This window comes from Vulpes vulpes, chromosome 3 (assembly GCF_048418805.1).
Source record: "Vulpes vulpes isolate BD-2025 chromosome 3, VulVul3, whole genome shotgun sequence".
Taxonomy (NCBI): Eukaryota; Metazoa; Chordata; class Mammalia; order Carnivora; family Canidae; genus Vulpes; species Vulpes vulpes.
Genome location: NC_132782.1, coordinates 75865926 through 75884518, shown reverse-complemented (window position 1 = coordinate 75884518; position 18593 = coordinate 75865926). Strand labels below are relative to the sequence as shown.

General features: G+C 35.2%; 1 protein-coding gene across 2 annotated transcripts in view; it reads right to left on the bottom strand.

Moving 5' to 3' along the window:
• LOC112934119 (S-adenosyl-L-methionine-dependent tRNA 4-demethylwyosine synthase TYW1) overlaps positions 1 to 18593 on the bottom strand; it is a 201860-nt gene that overhangs the window by 107894 nt on the left and 75373 nt on the right. For both annotated transcript variants that reach the window (XM_026017508.2, XM_072752780.1), the window contains exons 10-11: positions 18128 to 18246; positions 478 to 587 (exon numbers count right to left, since the gene is read on the bottom strand). In XM_026017508.2, the coding sequence (XP_025873293.1) occupies positions 478 to 587; positions 18128 to 18246 (229 nt within the window). The remainder of the gene's footprint in view (positions 1 to 477; positions 588 to 18127; positions 18247 to 18593) is intronic.

Below are 18593 nucleotides of genomic sequence, written 5' to 3'. Positions count from 1 at the left end.
ATAGTAAACTGGTAAATGTAAACAGATGTTTCCCTGAGTTCTGTGAGCCACCCTAATAAATTACTCAAATCCGAACAGGAGGTAGTGAGAACCTCCAATTTATAAACAGAAGCACAGGTAACAGCCTAGACTTGAAACTGGGGTCTGATGTGGGCAGTCTTACAGGACCTGTGGGGTCTGGCACTACCTCCAGATAGTGTTAGAACTCAATTATATTCATGGGACACCCAGCCAGTGTCTATTGAGAACCAAAGACCTGCTTGGTGTGAATTAAGTTTATTTAGTTCTTCCATCATGTGGAATACAATAGTTGTCAATAAAAACTAAAAAGACCAAAATGTATACAATATTTCTACAAAGTTTTCACTTCCCTATACGAAAATTTGCCAGTAGGGACAAAATCCTGTCAAAGGGGCAATTCTTCTGCCAATTTAATTCATGCTAATTAGCATTCCTTTTTAGAGGGTAGATAAATACCTTTAAACTGCTTAATCATGTTCTGATGGTTTTCAATGGCTTCCTTTAAGATCATTTCAGGCTGGTCCATCTTCCACCGCCATTCGGTGCCCACCGGATTGGTGTGGTGTCTGAGAACAAGAGGTAAAATTTCTAGACTCTCTATAGTAACATCTCTCAGCTAGTTAACTACTATGCAGTAGTAGTAAGATTATAAAATCATAGTAGTAAAACCATAAAGTCATAAAATCAGGGTTGGTTTCCCTAAGAGCTTATTTATAGTAGTATTTTCCAGTTTAACTCCTGATATCTAGCAGAGAAGGTTATATGGAGAAGTGCTTGGCTAAGCTTGGGGTTTAATTAGAACAATGGAAATATGCAACTCTTTCTTCCAGTCACCCACTACTAGGCTAACAAGCATCCGTTAATGACTAATAGAATATTTCTGGAAGAATTGCAAAATCACAGTAATTGACCCTCCCTGAGAGGCAGCACAGTAGGAATATCTAAAGCCTAGGAAGGATGAGGCATTGAGAAAATAACCCTTGTCAAACCAGCCCCAGCGCTACACTTAAGGTATCTTCTCATGGAATTTTAAGTCAGTGTACACTGAAGGTAAGTAAAGAAACAACAAATCTGGGATCCCTGGGTGGTGCAGCGGTTTAGCACCTGCCTTTGGCCCAGGGCGCGATCCTGGAAACCCGGGATCGAATCCCACATCGGGCTCCCGGTGCATGGAGCCTGCTTCTCCTTCTGCCTGTGTCTCTGCCTCTCTCTCTCTCTTTGTGTGACTATCATAAATAAATAAAAATTAAAAAAAAAAAAAAGAAACAACAAATCTCAACTCAAGCACAACTCCTAACTCGATTAACCTGAACTCCAAAAAGAAAGGCCAAGCAGAAAGGTGTACTGATTTCCAAACACACACACACAAAAAAATAAGTCTGACTTTAAACAACAAAAAAAATGAGGCATATAAAAACCAAAACAAAAAACAAAAAAAATTTCCAAAAGACAAAGCAATCACCTGAACCAAACTCTTTTGATACAAGTGTTGAAAGTATTCGACAGAGAATTTTAAAAACAATGATATCTTTAAAAGATTTTATTTTATTTATTTGAGAGAGAAAGAAGCAGACTCCCCACTGAACAGGGAGCCCAACGTCTGGCTCCATTCCAGGACCCCAGGATCATGACCTGAGCTGAAGAGGCTTAACTGACTGAGGCATCCCCTAAGGTGCCCCTAAAAACAGTGATTAGTATATTAAAAGCCCCAACAGAAAAGATGGGTAATATGCAAGATCAGATGGGTAAACTCAGCAGAGAGACAGAAATTATAATATACAATCAAAGAGAAATGCTAAATATGAAAAAACAGGCTTTTGACAGGTTCAGCAGTAACTAGTAACAGCTGAGGAGAGTAAAAAAACTTGGCGATCAATGCAAAAAAGCCAACTAAAACAAAGAGTTTTATTTTTTAACTGAAAAAAAAGGACACAGCATCCACGAGCTGTAGGACAACAGGAATAGGCCCAAAATACACATACTTGGAATCTCAGAAGGAAAGCAGAGATAACAAAGCAGATGAAATAGTAGAAAAATGATAGCTAACAATTTTTCACAGGTAATGAAAAACCACCACAGATCCAAGAAGCTAAGAGAACCACCAGGACATTTTAAAAATGAAAAACAACCTAAAAATCTTATCCAAATGATGAAAACTAAAGAAAATGAGAAAATCTTTAAGTTAGAGAAAAAAAAGACACATTATATGAGAACAAAGATTAAAAATTACATCTGACAACTCATTAGAAAACAAGCCAGCTGAAACTATAATCACACCTGAGAAGTATGCTTAAAACAAAACTCATTGACAAAAATTCTATACCCAGTGTAAGTATCTGTCAGAAATGGAAAATAAAGGCTTTTGCAGACAAAATCTGAGATTTCCTTCTCAGCAAACTTACATTACAAGATAGTTAAAGGGAATTGCTCATTCTAAAGAAATATAGACAGAAACCTGAATCTATACAAAGAAATAATGAGCACTGGAAAGGGGGATAACGGGGTAATAATACTTGCCTTTACCTTTAATTTCTTTAAAAATAACTGACAGCATAAGTGAAAAAGCTTAATGATGTACTGTGCATTTCCAACTTAAAACTTATGCCAACAATACCCAAAAATGGTAAAAGGGAATAAGAAATATACTGTCATAAAATACATATATTATACATGAAGTGATGTATTATCTGAAGGTAGATTCTGGTTGAAAGATGTATACTGTAAACCCTAGGAGAATCTCTAAAATATTTTAAAGATATGTAAAGAATAAGCTGAGACCGAGCATAAAATAAAATCATTTAAAATAATTAACATGAGAGCAAGCAGAAAAATAAAACCACAGAGAAAACAGCAAGATGTAGATTTTAATCAAACCATACTTTCAATATAAATGGCTTAAACACATAAGCTAAAAGATATTATCAGGTTAACACACAAGACCCCCCACAAAAAAATGGGATGCCTGAGTGGTTCTGTCAGTTAAGTGTCCTACTCTTGCTTTTGGCTCAGGTCATGACTCAGCATTGTGAGATTAAGTCCTATGTCAGGCTCTGTGCTCTACTTGGGGATTCTCTCCCTATGCTCCTCCCACCCCACCCCCAATAAATAAATAAATCTTAAAAACACATACATACACACACACACACACACGAGGGGGGCGGAAGAGGGTAGTAGGTAGTGTGGCAGAGGGAGAAGGAGAGGCAGAATTTTAAGCAGGCTCCACCTCAGCACAGAGTCCCACCCAGGGCTCAATCTCACCACCCTGAGCCAAATCAAGAGTCAGACGCTTACCTGACTGAGCCATTTAGGCACCCCTAGACTCTGTATTTTAATGTATTGTTTAGGATTTTACACCCATGCTACTGAGAGACACCCATGCTACTGAGCAAAAGTGCACTACAATTTGTTTTTCATGCTGTACTTCTCTGGGGTTGATATCAAGGTTACACTAGTTTCTTAAAATTAGTTTACAAGTATTCCCTTGTTTTTTGCTTTCTGGAGAATTCCTCTTCCTTGAATGCTTGCTAGAACTTACTTATAAAACCATTTGGGTCTGCTTTCTTTTTTTTTTTTTTAAGGTCTTATTTATTTATTCATGAGAGAGACACAGAGAGAGGCAGAGACACAGGCAGAGGGAGAAGCAGGCTCCCTGCAGGGAGCCCGATGTGGGACTCCAGGGTCACGCCCTGAGCCGAAAGGCAGATGCTTAAGCACTGAGCCACCCAGGGATCCCTAGTTTCTAACACTGGCTTGTAACTACTGACTCCATTACTATAGTGATTACAGAACTACTCACAATGACATTCTTCTTGAATTATTTTTGAAAATCTAAATTTAGGGGCACCTGGGTGGCTCAGTGGTTGAGCGTCTGCCTATGGCTCAGGTCATGATCCTGGGGTTCTGGGATGGAGTCCCGCATTGGGGTTCCCCATAGGGAGCCTGCTTCTCCCTCTGCCTATGTCTCTGCCTTTCTCTCTTTCATGAATAAATAAAATCTTTTTAAAAAGGAAAAAAGATCTAAATTTGCAAGGAATTTAGAAACTGGGAATAAGCTAGTGATTTCCAGGGATTAGGAACAGGGAGGGCAAAGGAGTAGGTGTGGCTATCAAGTGCTAACAAGAAGGAACCTTTCAGTGATGGAAAAGGTGTGGTGATAGATCCACAATTCTAAACAAATGATAAAATGTGCAGACAGAACTACACACATACAGCCACCACACAAATGAGTGCATTTAAAACATGAAATCTGAATAAACTCCATATGTTTTTTAAATAAATAAATTTACAAGGATTTTGAGGTTTTCCAACTTTTCAAATATTCATTAATTAATAAATTAACAAATCTTTATTAACAAATTAATTAAGAGATTACCTCTTGGAGGCATCTATAATTATTATATTCTTTCATTAGTTAATACTGTTTATTCCCTCTCTCCTTTTTTGATTGTAGACACATAACTTTAGATAAAACTTTTACCAATCTCAATTGTATTTGATTGATAATATTGCCACACACTACACTACACTACCCAATCACCATTTCTTTAAGATTTTGCTTTTTAAATTTGTTTATTTGCTACTTATCTTCTACCAGAACAAAAAGAATACATCAAAACATTTAGGGGGATAGTTTAAGTTCATTTGCCTTAGAACAAACTATAAAGCATTCCAGATCAAAAGATTAAAAAATAAAAAAACAACAAAGTAAAAAGGTAATCTATGAAATGAGCAAAAATATTTACAAACTATATGTCAGATAAGAGGTTAAAATCTAAAATACATATAGAACCTTATTAACTCAATAGCAAATAATAATAATAACTCAATTTTAAAATGGGCAAAGGACATTCTCCAAAGAAGACAAACAAATAACCAACAAGTATATCAAAAGATGCTCAACCTCACTAATCATCAGGGAAATGCAAAGCAGAATCACGGTAAGATATTACCTTATACCTATGGCCATTATCAGAAAATTAACAAAATAAAATAATATGTTGGCAAGCATATGAAGAAATTAGAACTCTTATGTACTATTAGAAATGCAAAATGGAAAAAAAAAAAAGAAATGCAAAATGGTGTAGCCACTCTGCAAAGCAGTCTGGAAGTTTTTTAAAAATAATTAAAAATACCATATGATATAGCAATCCTACTTCTGTGTATTTTTCCAAAAGAATTAAAAACAGAATTTCAAAGAGGTATATCCACTCTTATGTTTATTATGGTATTATTAGCCAAGATGTGTGTGGGAATAAGGAAAATGCAGTATATAAATAAAATGGCATATTATTCAGTCTTAAAAAAAGGAAATATTGCCATATAGATTAACCTGAGGGACATATGCTAAAATGAAATAAGCTAGCCATAGAAGAATAAATACTGCATGATACCACTTATATGGGGTTTATAAAACAGTCAAACACACAAAGGCAGAAAATAGAATGGTTAAGTTGCCAGGCGCAAGAGGAGGGAGAAATGGGGAATTGCTATTTAACAAATATAAAGTTTCAGTTATGTAAGTTCTAGAGAAGTTCTAGAGAGCTGCTAGACAACATTATAATGAACACTACCGTATTTGTACACTTAAAATTTTGTTAAGAGAGCAGATCTCATGTAAGGCGTTCTTACCACAGCAATAATAATAGTAACATATTACTTTGGAGCAAAATTATATTACAATCCTACTATAGACAGAGAATGAAGAATTTTTTAATGGAAAATACACATATTAGTAATTACTTTAAAGACAAAGACCCTTTAAACATATTTCTTCCCTGCTTTCCAAACAATGATTCAATTTAGTGGATTAAAATTTGGTTCTAAATCTATATGCACTCTGATATGAAAAGATCTCTACAAAGTAGGAGCAAAAAAAAGCAAGATGAAGAATACCATAAAGCATCCTGCCACTTGTGTGTGTATATACAAAGACACACAAATCTATTCACATACATGTAGAATATCTCTGAAAACCTAAGTGACTGAAGACAAGAACAAAAAAGGGCAATTTTCACAGTATAACCTATTATATATTTTGAATTTTCATTATATGCAAGGGAGACCTTTTGAAATACACTTAAAATATATTTTTAAATGTCTTTACTACTTAAGCAAAACTTTTTTATCAGCTTTATTGAAATATAATCACATACCATAACATTCCATTTAAAGCTGATAATCCAATAGCTTTGAAGTATATTCACAGAGTTGTGTATCCATTAATATAAATCAAAGTTAGAATATTTTTGTCACTCCCAAAAAGAAATCCTGCTCCTCTTCAATCCACACTTCCACCCCGGCCTTAAGCAACCACTGATCTACTTCCTGTCTCTACAGGTTTCTCTATTCAAGACATTTTATAGCAATATGATCATTCTATTCGTTTTTTTGTGACTAGCTTCTTCCACTTAGCATCATATTTTCAAGGTTCATCAATGTTGTACTATGTATCACTATTTCATTCCTTTCATTTCCGAATAATATTCCATTCCATTGGGTGGACACATTTTGTTTATCCACCCATTATTTCATGAATATTTCATTTATTCCCAAATTGGGAATATTATTACCTTTTCATGTGTTTATTGGAATTTGTATATCTTCTCTGGAGAACTCTGTTCAAATCCTTTGTCCATTTTTGTAATCAGGTTATTTGTTCAAAAGACCTATGATCTTAATTTGAAATTTCAAAGTATAAAATTTTCACTTACATAAACAGAAAACAGGAGACAAACTGGGCTATCTATATACTTAGCACTCAATAACTCCTTCTGAAAATTAACAGAATAATAATATTTTATCTATCTATAACCATCTGCTACCCATATTATCCAAATAAAGTTAGATAAACTCATTTGGGAAAACTCACATCTGCAGTCTAAAGCACTTTCACATGCACCATCTCACCCAAGCAATTAAGCCTCAGAGCAACCTTGTAAGGAAGATATTACTGTTTTATTTTACAGTTAGGAAATAGGCTCAAAGGCTATTTTTAAGAATCTGTAAAATAAAATAAAGATAAATAAAGCATTCGCACAAGCATTTAACCCCATTTTTTCTAGGCCTTTTCTAACATGTGTATTAAATTATTTAAAATTGAAACAGAGGGATGCCTGAGTGGCTCAGCGGTTGAGCCTTTGGCTCAGGGCGTGATCCCAGGGTCCTGGGATTGAGTCCCACATCGGGCTCCCTGCGTGGAGCCTGCTTCTCCCTCTGCCTATGTCTCTGCCTCTCTCTCTGTGTCTCTCATGAATAAATAAAACCTTTAAAAAAATTAAATTAAATTAAATTAAAATAAAATAAAATAGAAACAGATGGTGAATTCTAATCTTAAAGTGAGTGTATTAGTACGTCTTTATCAGAAGCCACAGCAAGTGAAACCTCTCCATTTACTTTCATCTAAAATCTCATTAATGGGACGCCTGAGTGGTTCAGTGGCTGAGCGTCTGCCTTTGGCTCATGATCCCAGGGTCCTGGGATTGAGTCCCACATTGGGCTCCCCACAGGGAGCTTGCTTCTCCCTCTGCCTGTGTCTCTGCCTCCCTTTCTATGTCTCTCATTAGTAAATAAACTCTTTAAAAATAAATAAATAAATCTCATTAATGAATTTATTAAGTATACCGCTTGCTTTTTTAAAAATTGGGTGGTTCAGTCAGTTAACCATCTGACTCTTAAGTTTGGCTCAGGTCATGCAGAGTCTGCTTGAGATTCTCTCTCCCTCTCCACCTCTCCTGCTCATTCTCTCTCTGTCTGAAATAAACAAATCTTCAGAACAATAAAAATAAAAAAAATGGGTAATTTTATCACCTCAGAAACTAAAGGATGGTATTATTGTCTATAAACAGGTGATACAGGTAAATTACCCACTAAATCCTGTTACTTCCCTTTAACCTTGACCTTCCAAAAAAAAAAAAAAAAAAAAACCAACACATACACACTCTACTACTTATATCAAGAATCTTAGTGAAAGATTAGTAGAGATTGTAAAATGTGATGCAATGAGAACTATGGCACAAAACACTTGATTCTTTCTCCTACAAGTATTATATGATCCAAATATTGCAGTCTACATATTCATACAGTTTTGTTTGGTAAATTTTCATCCTATGGTATTTTAAGTTTCATAAGCACATACTCTATCACTCAAAAGGAGATGTACTGTATCATTTGATTTCAATGCCATCACATTGCCTCAGTCCATTTGACTGAAAAAGCTCCTATGGACTACCGAACAAAGAACTTAGCCTCAGCACAACTGACACTTTGGACTGGATAATTCTTTGTTATACAGGCTTATCTTGAGCATTACATAGTTTTAAAAGCATTGCTGACCTCTGCCCACTAGATGCCAGAAACACCTCCCTCAGTTTTAACAATTAAAAATGCTTCCAGACATTGTCAAATGACCAAGGTTTACCCACAGAGTAAAAAACAGCAATTTTGCCTCAGTTGAGAACCACTGATTTAACAAGATGTCCAAAGACTTACTTTTCAGGTTTTTTTTTTTTTTTTAAACTATATCCCTGAATAACCAGAAAAGGGAATACGTGTATTCCCTTTAAGAGGAGATGATGAGAATTCAATATGAGATGATGGTATAATGGCTATATTTTTTTTAAAGGTCTTATTTTTTATATCACCTGTCAACTGAAGTATGTGTACAGACAGAACACTATCATCGCTGGCTGGATCTGCATAAAAATAGTGAGGACTGGGGTAGATAAATGGAACATGACTGGCTTTGTGTTAATAAAATGTACACAAAGGTTCATTATACTATTTATCTATATTCAAGAAACTCTGTAACCAAAGTTTTTTAATAAGCAATTCCTCACAGATTGCAACAGATAAATAAACAATCTGCTGCTGACTGCTGCAAAGAATTACAGTTCAAGAAAACAACAGTTAGCTGAATGCCTGTAAAGAAACACTGGGAGACAGAGTTCTGAATGAGTCAAAGCACTGAAAGCACTCACATTACACCAGGGAATAAAAAAAAAAGCCTAAAGCATGCCCAGGACAGAATGAATGCTAAGAAAACCCTGAGAAGACACTAAACTTTCACCTACAACTGATTTTCAGGCTCAGCACAAATAGGAAGTGAAAGCAAAGGCAGAGTTGTCATTATCCTGGCCAAGCTTTGAAGGAATGCCTAAACAAAGAGTCAATCTGCAAAGACTAAGGGAGGGCTTTTATTCCTCTTTTTTCCTTTGGCTCCTTGTGTTCAAGGAAATCTCTGTCAACACATTCCCTGGCCACTAAAACACAGGCTTCACAGATAATGCACAAAACAGAAATAGTCTCTACAAAAATGGTCTAGAAAACTCATTGAGCAAACAAACAACTAGAACTCAGAGCAAGCAACAAAAACAAACAAAAAAAAAATGGGAAGAATCTGTTTTTCAGAGTTAGCACATCATAATATCCAAAATGTGCAGTTTTCAATAAAACATTCCAAAGCATATGAAGAAACAAGAAAAGCATGGCCCATTCATAGGAGAAATTAATGAAAACTGTCCATGAAGAAACACAAACATCACACTTACTAGAAAAATACTAAGTAACTGCCTTAAACATTCTCAAAGACCTGAAGGAAACCAGGAAAAATGCGTCAACAAATACAGAATATCAATTATGAGATATAAATGATAAAAAGAAACCAGAAACAAGTTCCAGAACTAAAAAGTATACTAACTGAAAAGTTCAGCAGAGGGTTGCAACAGCAGATTGAGCAGGCTTTGAGAAGAATCAGTAAACTTGAAGATATATCAATCATTCAGTCTGAGGAGCAAGAAAAGAAAAAGTGTGAAGAGCACATACCCTTTTGGACCTGTGCGACAGTATCAAGAATATCAATATACATTTAATGGAAGTCCCAGAAGGAAAGGGGGAGAGAGGGGCAGAAAGAATACATAAAGAAATAATGGTTAAAAACTTCCCAAACTAGATAAAACATGAATTTACACATCCAACTAGCTCAATACACTCAAGCAGAATAAATTCAAAGAGATCCATACCAAGACACATTATAATTAAACCGCTGAAAGACCAGAGATTCAAGAATCTTGAAGGAAGCAAGAGAAGATATTCATCACATACAAGGGATCCTCAGTAAGATTAACAGCCAGCTTCTCAGCAGAAACCAAGAGGCAATGGGACAGCATACAACGCTAAAAGGAAAAACAATGTCAACCAAGAATTCCATATCTGGCAAAACTATTCTTCAAAACTGAAGGTAATATTAAGACATTTCCAGATGAAGCAAAGCTGAAGGAGTTCATCACTAGTAGATCCGCACTACAAGAAATGCTAAAGGAAGTCCTTTAAGCAGAAATGAAAGGACAACTAGGTAGATTCACACCAAAGAAATACAGAACCACATAAAGGTTATTACATAGGCAAATACAAAAAAAGTCTGTATTACTCAACTTTTTGGATTCTAGCACCTTTTTTTCCTATACAACTTAAAAGACAAATGTACAGAACAATAATCATAAATCTATATTAATGAGTGCAACAATGCATAAAGTTGCAATTTGTGACACCACCACAAAGGAGATGGAATGAAGTTTTGTATGAGCAAAGTTTTTGAATACTGTGGAACCAAAGGTGGTATTTGTTCAAAATGAAGTCAATCCTCATTATTTGCTGATTCCATATCTGTAAAATTACCTACTGCTAAAATTTATCTGTAATCCCAAAATCAATACTTAACATTACTATCTGTCATTCGCATTCAGAGCAGCAAAAAAATTTGAGCCAATACACACATTCCCAAATGAAGTCAAACAAGACAATGTTCTCTTTGCCTTCTTGTTTAAGCTCTCATACTGAAAATAAGTATTCTTTCAGTGGTCAACTTAATGTCCCGTTTTTTGCATTTTGTGCTTTTTTGTTAGTGATACTGCTATTTAAAATAGTTCCCAAGCACTGGGGCTAAAACTGCTGTGTAGTGCTCTTAAGCACAAGACTGATGTGCCTTGCAGGGAAAATATGTGTGTCAGATAAGCCTCATTCCAGCATGAATTATAATGCTGTTCCATAAGTTCAATGTTAATGAATCAACAGTATATATAAATTAAGGCACCTTTACACAGGAACACACATAAAAACAAAGTTATGTTCTGATCAGATGGCAAATACCTTGTGACAAGAGGATTGCAAGGACCTAATCCTTTATTTCCCCCTAAAAGCCACAGTTTAGTATTTGCTAATGCAGCCCTCATGCAACTTCACAGAACTTAATTACCACAAATTAGGAAAATTAAATGTAGGGATGCCTGGGTGGCTCAGTGGTTGAGTGTCTGCCTTTGGCTCAGGGCATGATCCCAGAGTCCCAGGATCGAGTCCCACATCAGGCTTCCTACGTGGAGCCTGCTTCTCCCTCTGCCTATGTCTCTGTCTCTCTCTCTCTGTGTCTCTCATGAATAAATAAATAAAATTTTTTAAAAAAAGAAAATTAAATATAGGATGTTGTAAATTTAAGAGGTTAATTTTAATCCTCAGAGGAATAACCACTAAGAAAATAACAAAAGATGTACAGAAAGGGAAACAATAATGGAGTCAAATTGTACACAACAAAAAAACAAACACAAAAGAAGGCAGTAAAAAAGTGTGCAACATAAAAGATGTAAAGCTTATAGAAACAAAGAACAAAATGTGAAGGGATTAAATTATCTAAATTAAAAGCCAGAGATTGGCAGAATGGATTTTTTTAAAAATCCAACAATATGCTGCCTACAAGAGATTCACTTTAGATCCAAAGACACAAAAAGAAGAAAGGAAGAAAAATGACATTTAATACAAATAGTAACCAATAGAGAGCTGAGGTACCTTACTAATATGTAACACAAAATAAGACTTTAAGTGAAAAACCGTTAGAAAAGACAAAAACAATATATAAACAGGTCAATCCATCAAGATGTTAACAATTACAAGCATATACACACTTAGTAACAGTGCCAAAATATATGAAGCAAAAAGCTATAAGCTAAGGAGAAAAATATAGTCCTACATTAATAATTATAAAATTCAAAAACCACCTTTTAAATAACAGAACAATTAGGTAAAAGAACAATAAAGAAATAATGCATTTGAACAATATGGTAAACCAATAATACCTATTACATATACAAAACAATACACCCCAAAAACATCAATATACACATTTTTTCCAAATGTGTATAGAACATTTTCTAGGATGTACCCTATGTCAGGCCAGAAAACAAGTGTCAATAAATTTTAAAAGATTTAAATTACACAAAATATTTTCTTCAAACAAAATGGAATAAAAGCAGAAATGAAGAACAGAAAGAAAACTGAAAAACTAACCAATATGTGGAAAATAAACAACACTTCTAAACAACCAGTAGTAAATCAAAGAAGAAAATACAGAGAAACCACAAAATATTTAGAGATGAATGGAATGTAGCTAAAACAGTGCTCAGGAAGAAATTTATAGCCGTAAACACATTTTTTAAAAAATCAATAACCTAACTATACACCATAAAATAGAAGAAAAAGAGAAGCAAACTATGCTTAAGGCAACAAAAAGGATATAATAAAGATCAGAATAGAAAGAACTGAAACTTGAGAATAGAAAAACATTAGAGAAAAATCAATGAACCCAAAAGTTGGTTCTTGCAAAAATCAACAACACTGACAAACCTTTATGTAGATTAAGAAAAAAAAAAAAGAAAACTCAAATTAATAAACTCAGAAATGAAACATAATACATTACTACCAATCTTACAGAAATAAAGGATTATGAAAATACTATCAACTGTATGCTAACAAATTAGATAAACTAGATGAAATGAACAAATTCCTAGAAACATACAAATTCCCAAAACTGACTCAAGTAGAAATGGAAAGTCTTAACTAACTTATAAGTAATTGAATCAGTAATCAAAAACCTTGCTACAAAGGAAAGCCCAAAAACAGGTTTCCCTGGTGAATTCCTCTAATCATTTAAAGAATCAACACCAATTCTTCCCACACTTTTCCAAAACATTAAAAAAGAGAACACTTCCTAATTAATTCTAGGAGATTAGCATTATCCTGATGCCAAAACCAGAATAGTCCATCCTAAGATAAATTTAATTCTAACAAAGGCATCAGTTTGCAACTCTACAGTCCTTTCCAAATACATATAATTAGGGTTGAAGTTACTATGTTGTAGATGATGAGGGCCAGACTGGGCTTCTTACTGTACAAGAAAAAGGTTATAAATAAGCACAAAAGGAATAATAGAATGAGCTTTATGATGCTGACAGTAATTGAAAATATCAGTAAAAACTCATGGTTTTGTATTTTAATATACAGACAGATATACATATATTTTCTACTTCTATCTGCTGAGAGGGCCTGGAAGCACTAACACCCCAGTAGAAACGAGCATTTCAAACATCCAAATTTTGGAACCTAAATATCATTCTTCAATAAGAAGAACAAAAGTTCCTTAGAAAGTGGTTGACTCCAAAGCTAGGCAGAGAAAACACAGATGAACCAGAACCTCTTCTGGAGTCAGATAATTCACAAGTGTTTCAAATGAAAGAAAAGACACAGAAGCCAACCCAACAGAGCTCCACATGGCCAAAGCTAGAAAAATATGAGCAATAAAGTAAATAATAATTGTATTGGATTAGAACCAAAGGAATAAATATTCTTTTTTTTTAAGATTTTATTTATTTATTTATTCATGAAATACACAGAGAGGAGAGAGGGGCAGAGACACAGGCAGATGGAGAAGCAGGCTCCATGCAGGAAGCCTGATGTGGGACTCAATCCGGGGTCTCCAGGATCACACCCTGGGCTGCAGGCGGCGCTAAACCACTGAGCCACGGGGGCTGCCCAGGAATAAATATTCTTGAGCCCAAATCAATATAATAATAAATTTAAAATGAAGACAAATTATTTTTCCTTACAAAAGAATTCCAATTATTAATTGTAAAAAAAAAAATCAGTGGAACAAAAAAGTAGTAATTTGATGCAGGCAAAATTCACCAATGAATGAAAAATTTAGTGGGCAAATGCTTAAAGAGAAACAGCATATTTGCATAGACTGGAAGCATCTTCCCAAAATACTGATTAATTACAAAGGGAAAAAAATGTTAAGGTGTAACTTTACACTTGAAAGCCTGGCAGACATTACCTTAATCAAACGGTAAGACAGCAATTGCACTGTTGGGGATTTACCCCAAAGATTCAGATGCAATGAAACGCTGGGACACCTGCACCCCGATGTTTATAGCAGCAATGTCCACAATAGCCAAACTGTGGAAGGAGCCTCGGTGTCCATCGAAAGATGAATGGATAAAGAAGATGTGGTTCATGTATACAATGGAATATTACTCAGCCATTAGAAATGACAAATACCCACCATTTGCTTCAATGTGGATGGAACTGGAGGGTATTATGCTGAGTGAAGTAAGTCAATCGGAGAAGGACAAACAGTATATGTTCTCATTCATTTGGGGAATGTAAATAATAGTGAAAGGGAATATAAGGGAAGGGAGAAGAAATGTGTGGGAAATATCAGAAAGGGAGACAAAACATAAAGACTCCTAACTCTGGGAAACGAACTAGGGGTGGTGGAAGGGGAGGAGGGCGGGGGGTGGGGGTGAATGGGTGACGGGCACTGAGGGGGGCACTTGACGGGATGAGCACTGGGTGTTATTCTGTATGTTGGTAAATTGAACACCAATAAAAAATAAATTTATTTAAAAAAAGGAAATTAAAATTGATTCCTTTACTGGATATACTGATGTCATGTATCGCTTCATAGGACCTGCTGGGAAGGTCACCTCACTTCTATGGTAGTCTTCCCAAAATCCGTAACTTTACTCTAACCATGAGAAAGCATTAGACAAAATATTTGATGAGTACTCTTCAAAGATGTCAAGGTCATGAAAAATAAGGACTGAAGAACTATGGCAGACTAGAGAAAACTAAAGAGATGTAACAACTAAATGGGATATGGGAGCCATAACTGCATCCTGAAAGAAAAAGGATATTAGTAGGAAAACTGATGAAATTCAAATAGTTTCCAGTTTAATTAATAGCACTGCATCAATGTTAATTTCTTTTCAATAATTTCTGATAATTGTGTTAATAATTGTTCCATAGTTAAGTAAAGTCTTACTTAACATTAGGGAAAGGGATGGGGATCCCTGGGTGGCTCAGCGGTTCAGCACCTGCCTTTGGCCCAGGGTGTGATCCTGGAGTCCCGGGATCGAGTCCCGTGTCAGGTTCCCGGCATGGAGGCTGCTTCTCCCTCTGCCTGTGTCTCTGCGCCTCTCTCTCTCTCTCTCTCTCTCTCCCTCTCTCTCTATCATGAATAAATAAATAAAATCTTTAAAAAAAAAAAAAAAAACATTAGGGAAAGGGACACCTGGGTGGCTCTGTGGTTGAGCATCTGCCTTTGGCTCTGGGCGTGATCCCTGTATGGGGACTGAGTCTGCATCGGGCTCCCTGTGGGAAGCCTACTTCTCCTCTGCCTGTGTCTCTGCCTCTCTCTCTCTCTCTCTCTCTGACTCTAATAAATAAGTAAAATCTTCAAAAAAAAATACATTAGGGGAAGTTAGGTGAAAAGTATACAGAAACTCTACTATCTTTGTAACTTTTATATATCCAGAATCATTTCAAAACAAAAATTTTATGCTTATAAGGTTTTAATGATAGAGTAAGATAAAAAACAGAAAGTAGAGAGTGATTTCAACCATGTTTTTGAAAAAAAACTAAGAAGACTATGGGAAAAAAAAGAAAAGAAAGCATATACTCCAAAGCATTAACAATGCTTTGCCTAGATTCTGGAATTACAGATAGTTGTTTCTCTTTATACGTTTTGGTGTTTCTGTTTCTATAACAAGCATGAATTACTTTTATGATCAATGATAAAAAAACATTAAAAAAAGAATTCTAGCTCTTGTACCAATATGATGGATAAATTAAGATATAGCATTAAGATATGGCCAAGTATTAAATCATTTTGGTTGCTGAAGGGTGAAATACTAAGAATCTAAAATGGAATCAGGCATACAAATCGATACAGTGAGTTAGATAAAGAAGAGCTTTTCAGCCTGAGTCACTGGATTGCTAAAGGTGCCATTACCAAATTAGGAAAAAATGGTTCACAGAGAGCATAGTAAATCCCACTGTGGACAAACTGGGCTTAAAGTACCTGTGGATCATCTGAGAGAATATATCCAACAGGCAATTGCAAACAGAGGATGAAAACTCAGAAGGGACACTAGGGCCAGAGATATGAGAATATGAAGGTGTTTGAGGCACCTGGGCAGCTCAGTCGGTTAACCATCCAACTCCTGATTTTGGCTCAAGTCAAGATCTCAGGGTTGTGAGACCAAGCTTTGCATCCAGTCTGCACTAAGTATGGAGCCTGCTTAAGATTCTCTCTCTCCCTCTCCCTCTGCCCCTCCCCGACACCCCATACCTGCTCCTCAACTGAGTTCTCTCTCTGAAAAAAACAAAACAAAGAATATAAAGGTGTCAAACTACAGATATTTAATGAAGTCACAAAGATGCTTTACTTCTCCTGCCATTATAACATAGAGCAATAAAAGAAAGCAAAAGACAAAATCAGAGAGAATTCATCAGGCAAAGAATGAGCCAAGGAGCTAAAGGGGAAGTTAAAAAGTAACTGTCAAAGGACTCAAAGAAAACACTAAAAGACTGGTATGTCTCATAAGGAGTTAATACTCAAAATATATAAAGACCTCATAACTCAACACTAGAAAGCAAATAATCTGACTTAAAATGGGCAAAGGACTTGAATAGACATTTTTCAAAAGAAGACATAAAGACGACCAATAGACACATGAAAAGATGTTCAAAACCACCAATCATCAAGGAAATGCAAATGAAAACCACAATGTGATATCACCTAATACCTGTCAGAATAGTTAAAACTAAAGACAAGAAATAACAAGTGTGGTCAAGGATATGGAGAAAAAGAACCACTTGTGCACAGTTAATGGGAATATAAATTGGTACAGCCACTGTGGAAAACAGTACGGAGGCTACTCAAAAAATTATAAATAGAATTACCATATGATCCAATAATTCCACTACTGGGTATTTACCCAAAGAAAACAAAAAAATGTATGTACCCTTGTTTATTGCAGCATTATTTACAATAACCATGATATGGAAGCAGCCCAAGTGTCCACTAATAGGTGAATGAATCAAGAAGATGAGGTACATAAGGACAATGGAATATTACTCAGCCATAAAAGAATGAGACATTGCCATATGCAACAACTCAGATGAACCTAGAGGGTGTTATGCTACATGAAATAAGGCAAAGACAGACAAATACATGTGATTTCACTTATTTTGTAATCTAAAAACAAATGAATAAACAAAGAAACAAACAAAAAGAATCAGCACTATAAATACAGAGAATTGATGGTTACCAGAAGGGGAGAGGGATGGAAATGGGCAATATGAGTGAAGGGGAGTGAGAGACCCTGGCTTCCATTTACAGAAAGAATAAGTCATCACAAGAATAAAAGGTTCATAATAGGGAATACAGTAAGTGTATTATAGTAGCATTGTATGGTAATAGATGAAAGCTACACTTGTAGTGAGCACAGCATAAGGCATAAATTTGTTGAATCACAATGTTGCACAGCTGAAACTACCATGTATGTCAACTATATTCAAACAAAAAAAATAATTAAAAAAAATTATTCAAAATCTATGGAATGTAGCTAAAGAATTACTCAGATGAAAATTTCTGATTAAAGACTTACAGAAGACCAAATAGTAAAGAGTTAACAGTCTAATTTAAGTTGAAGAAAAACAGAGGGAAAAAAATAGTAGTAGATTATTGAACAAAGAAGCAAAGATATAATGCAGAGGATTCATGAAACTAAAATCTATGTCTTCAAAAGACAAAAAATTGGCAAACCCCTGATAAAATCAGTGGAGTAAATACAACCAAATACATAAATATATTAGGAATGAAAGGGGTAATTAATTACAGAAATAGCAGAGCTTTAGATAAATTTGAGTGCAAGGCTGAACAGAAATTGATTATAATAGATGGTTACATATTTGGTTACCACAGCCACTCATTTTTACTTACCGCCAACAGAAGACACATTTATTTGCACAAGCCAAGCTTGGGGTAGTTTCCATGCAACGATGGCTTTCAATGCCATAGAACGTATGTTTATAACAACCTCCTCTCCCTCGGAGCATTGACTGTGAAAGTAAAAAAACAAATAATAATCTGAATAAAATCCTCAAGGCAAGAAAACAAAACACCAAGGCATCATTTTTAAGAAAAAATATCTGCATTTCATAATCATAAATGCCCCTACTGATATCTCCATGATACAGAAAATTAACATTATAGTGTTTTGATACAGCTTTGGGTTTTGATGGTGCTTTAAGTCTTCTAAAATCCAATGAAATAAACCTATGATTCATTAACTCTGAAAGCTCTATAGAGAAGACCACTGATGCTTTTAGTTTCAAATCCATTTAACTGCCTCAAATAATATCAGTACAATAATATATAATACTATTAGATTAGAGTAGGGAATAGG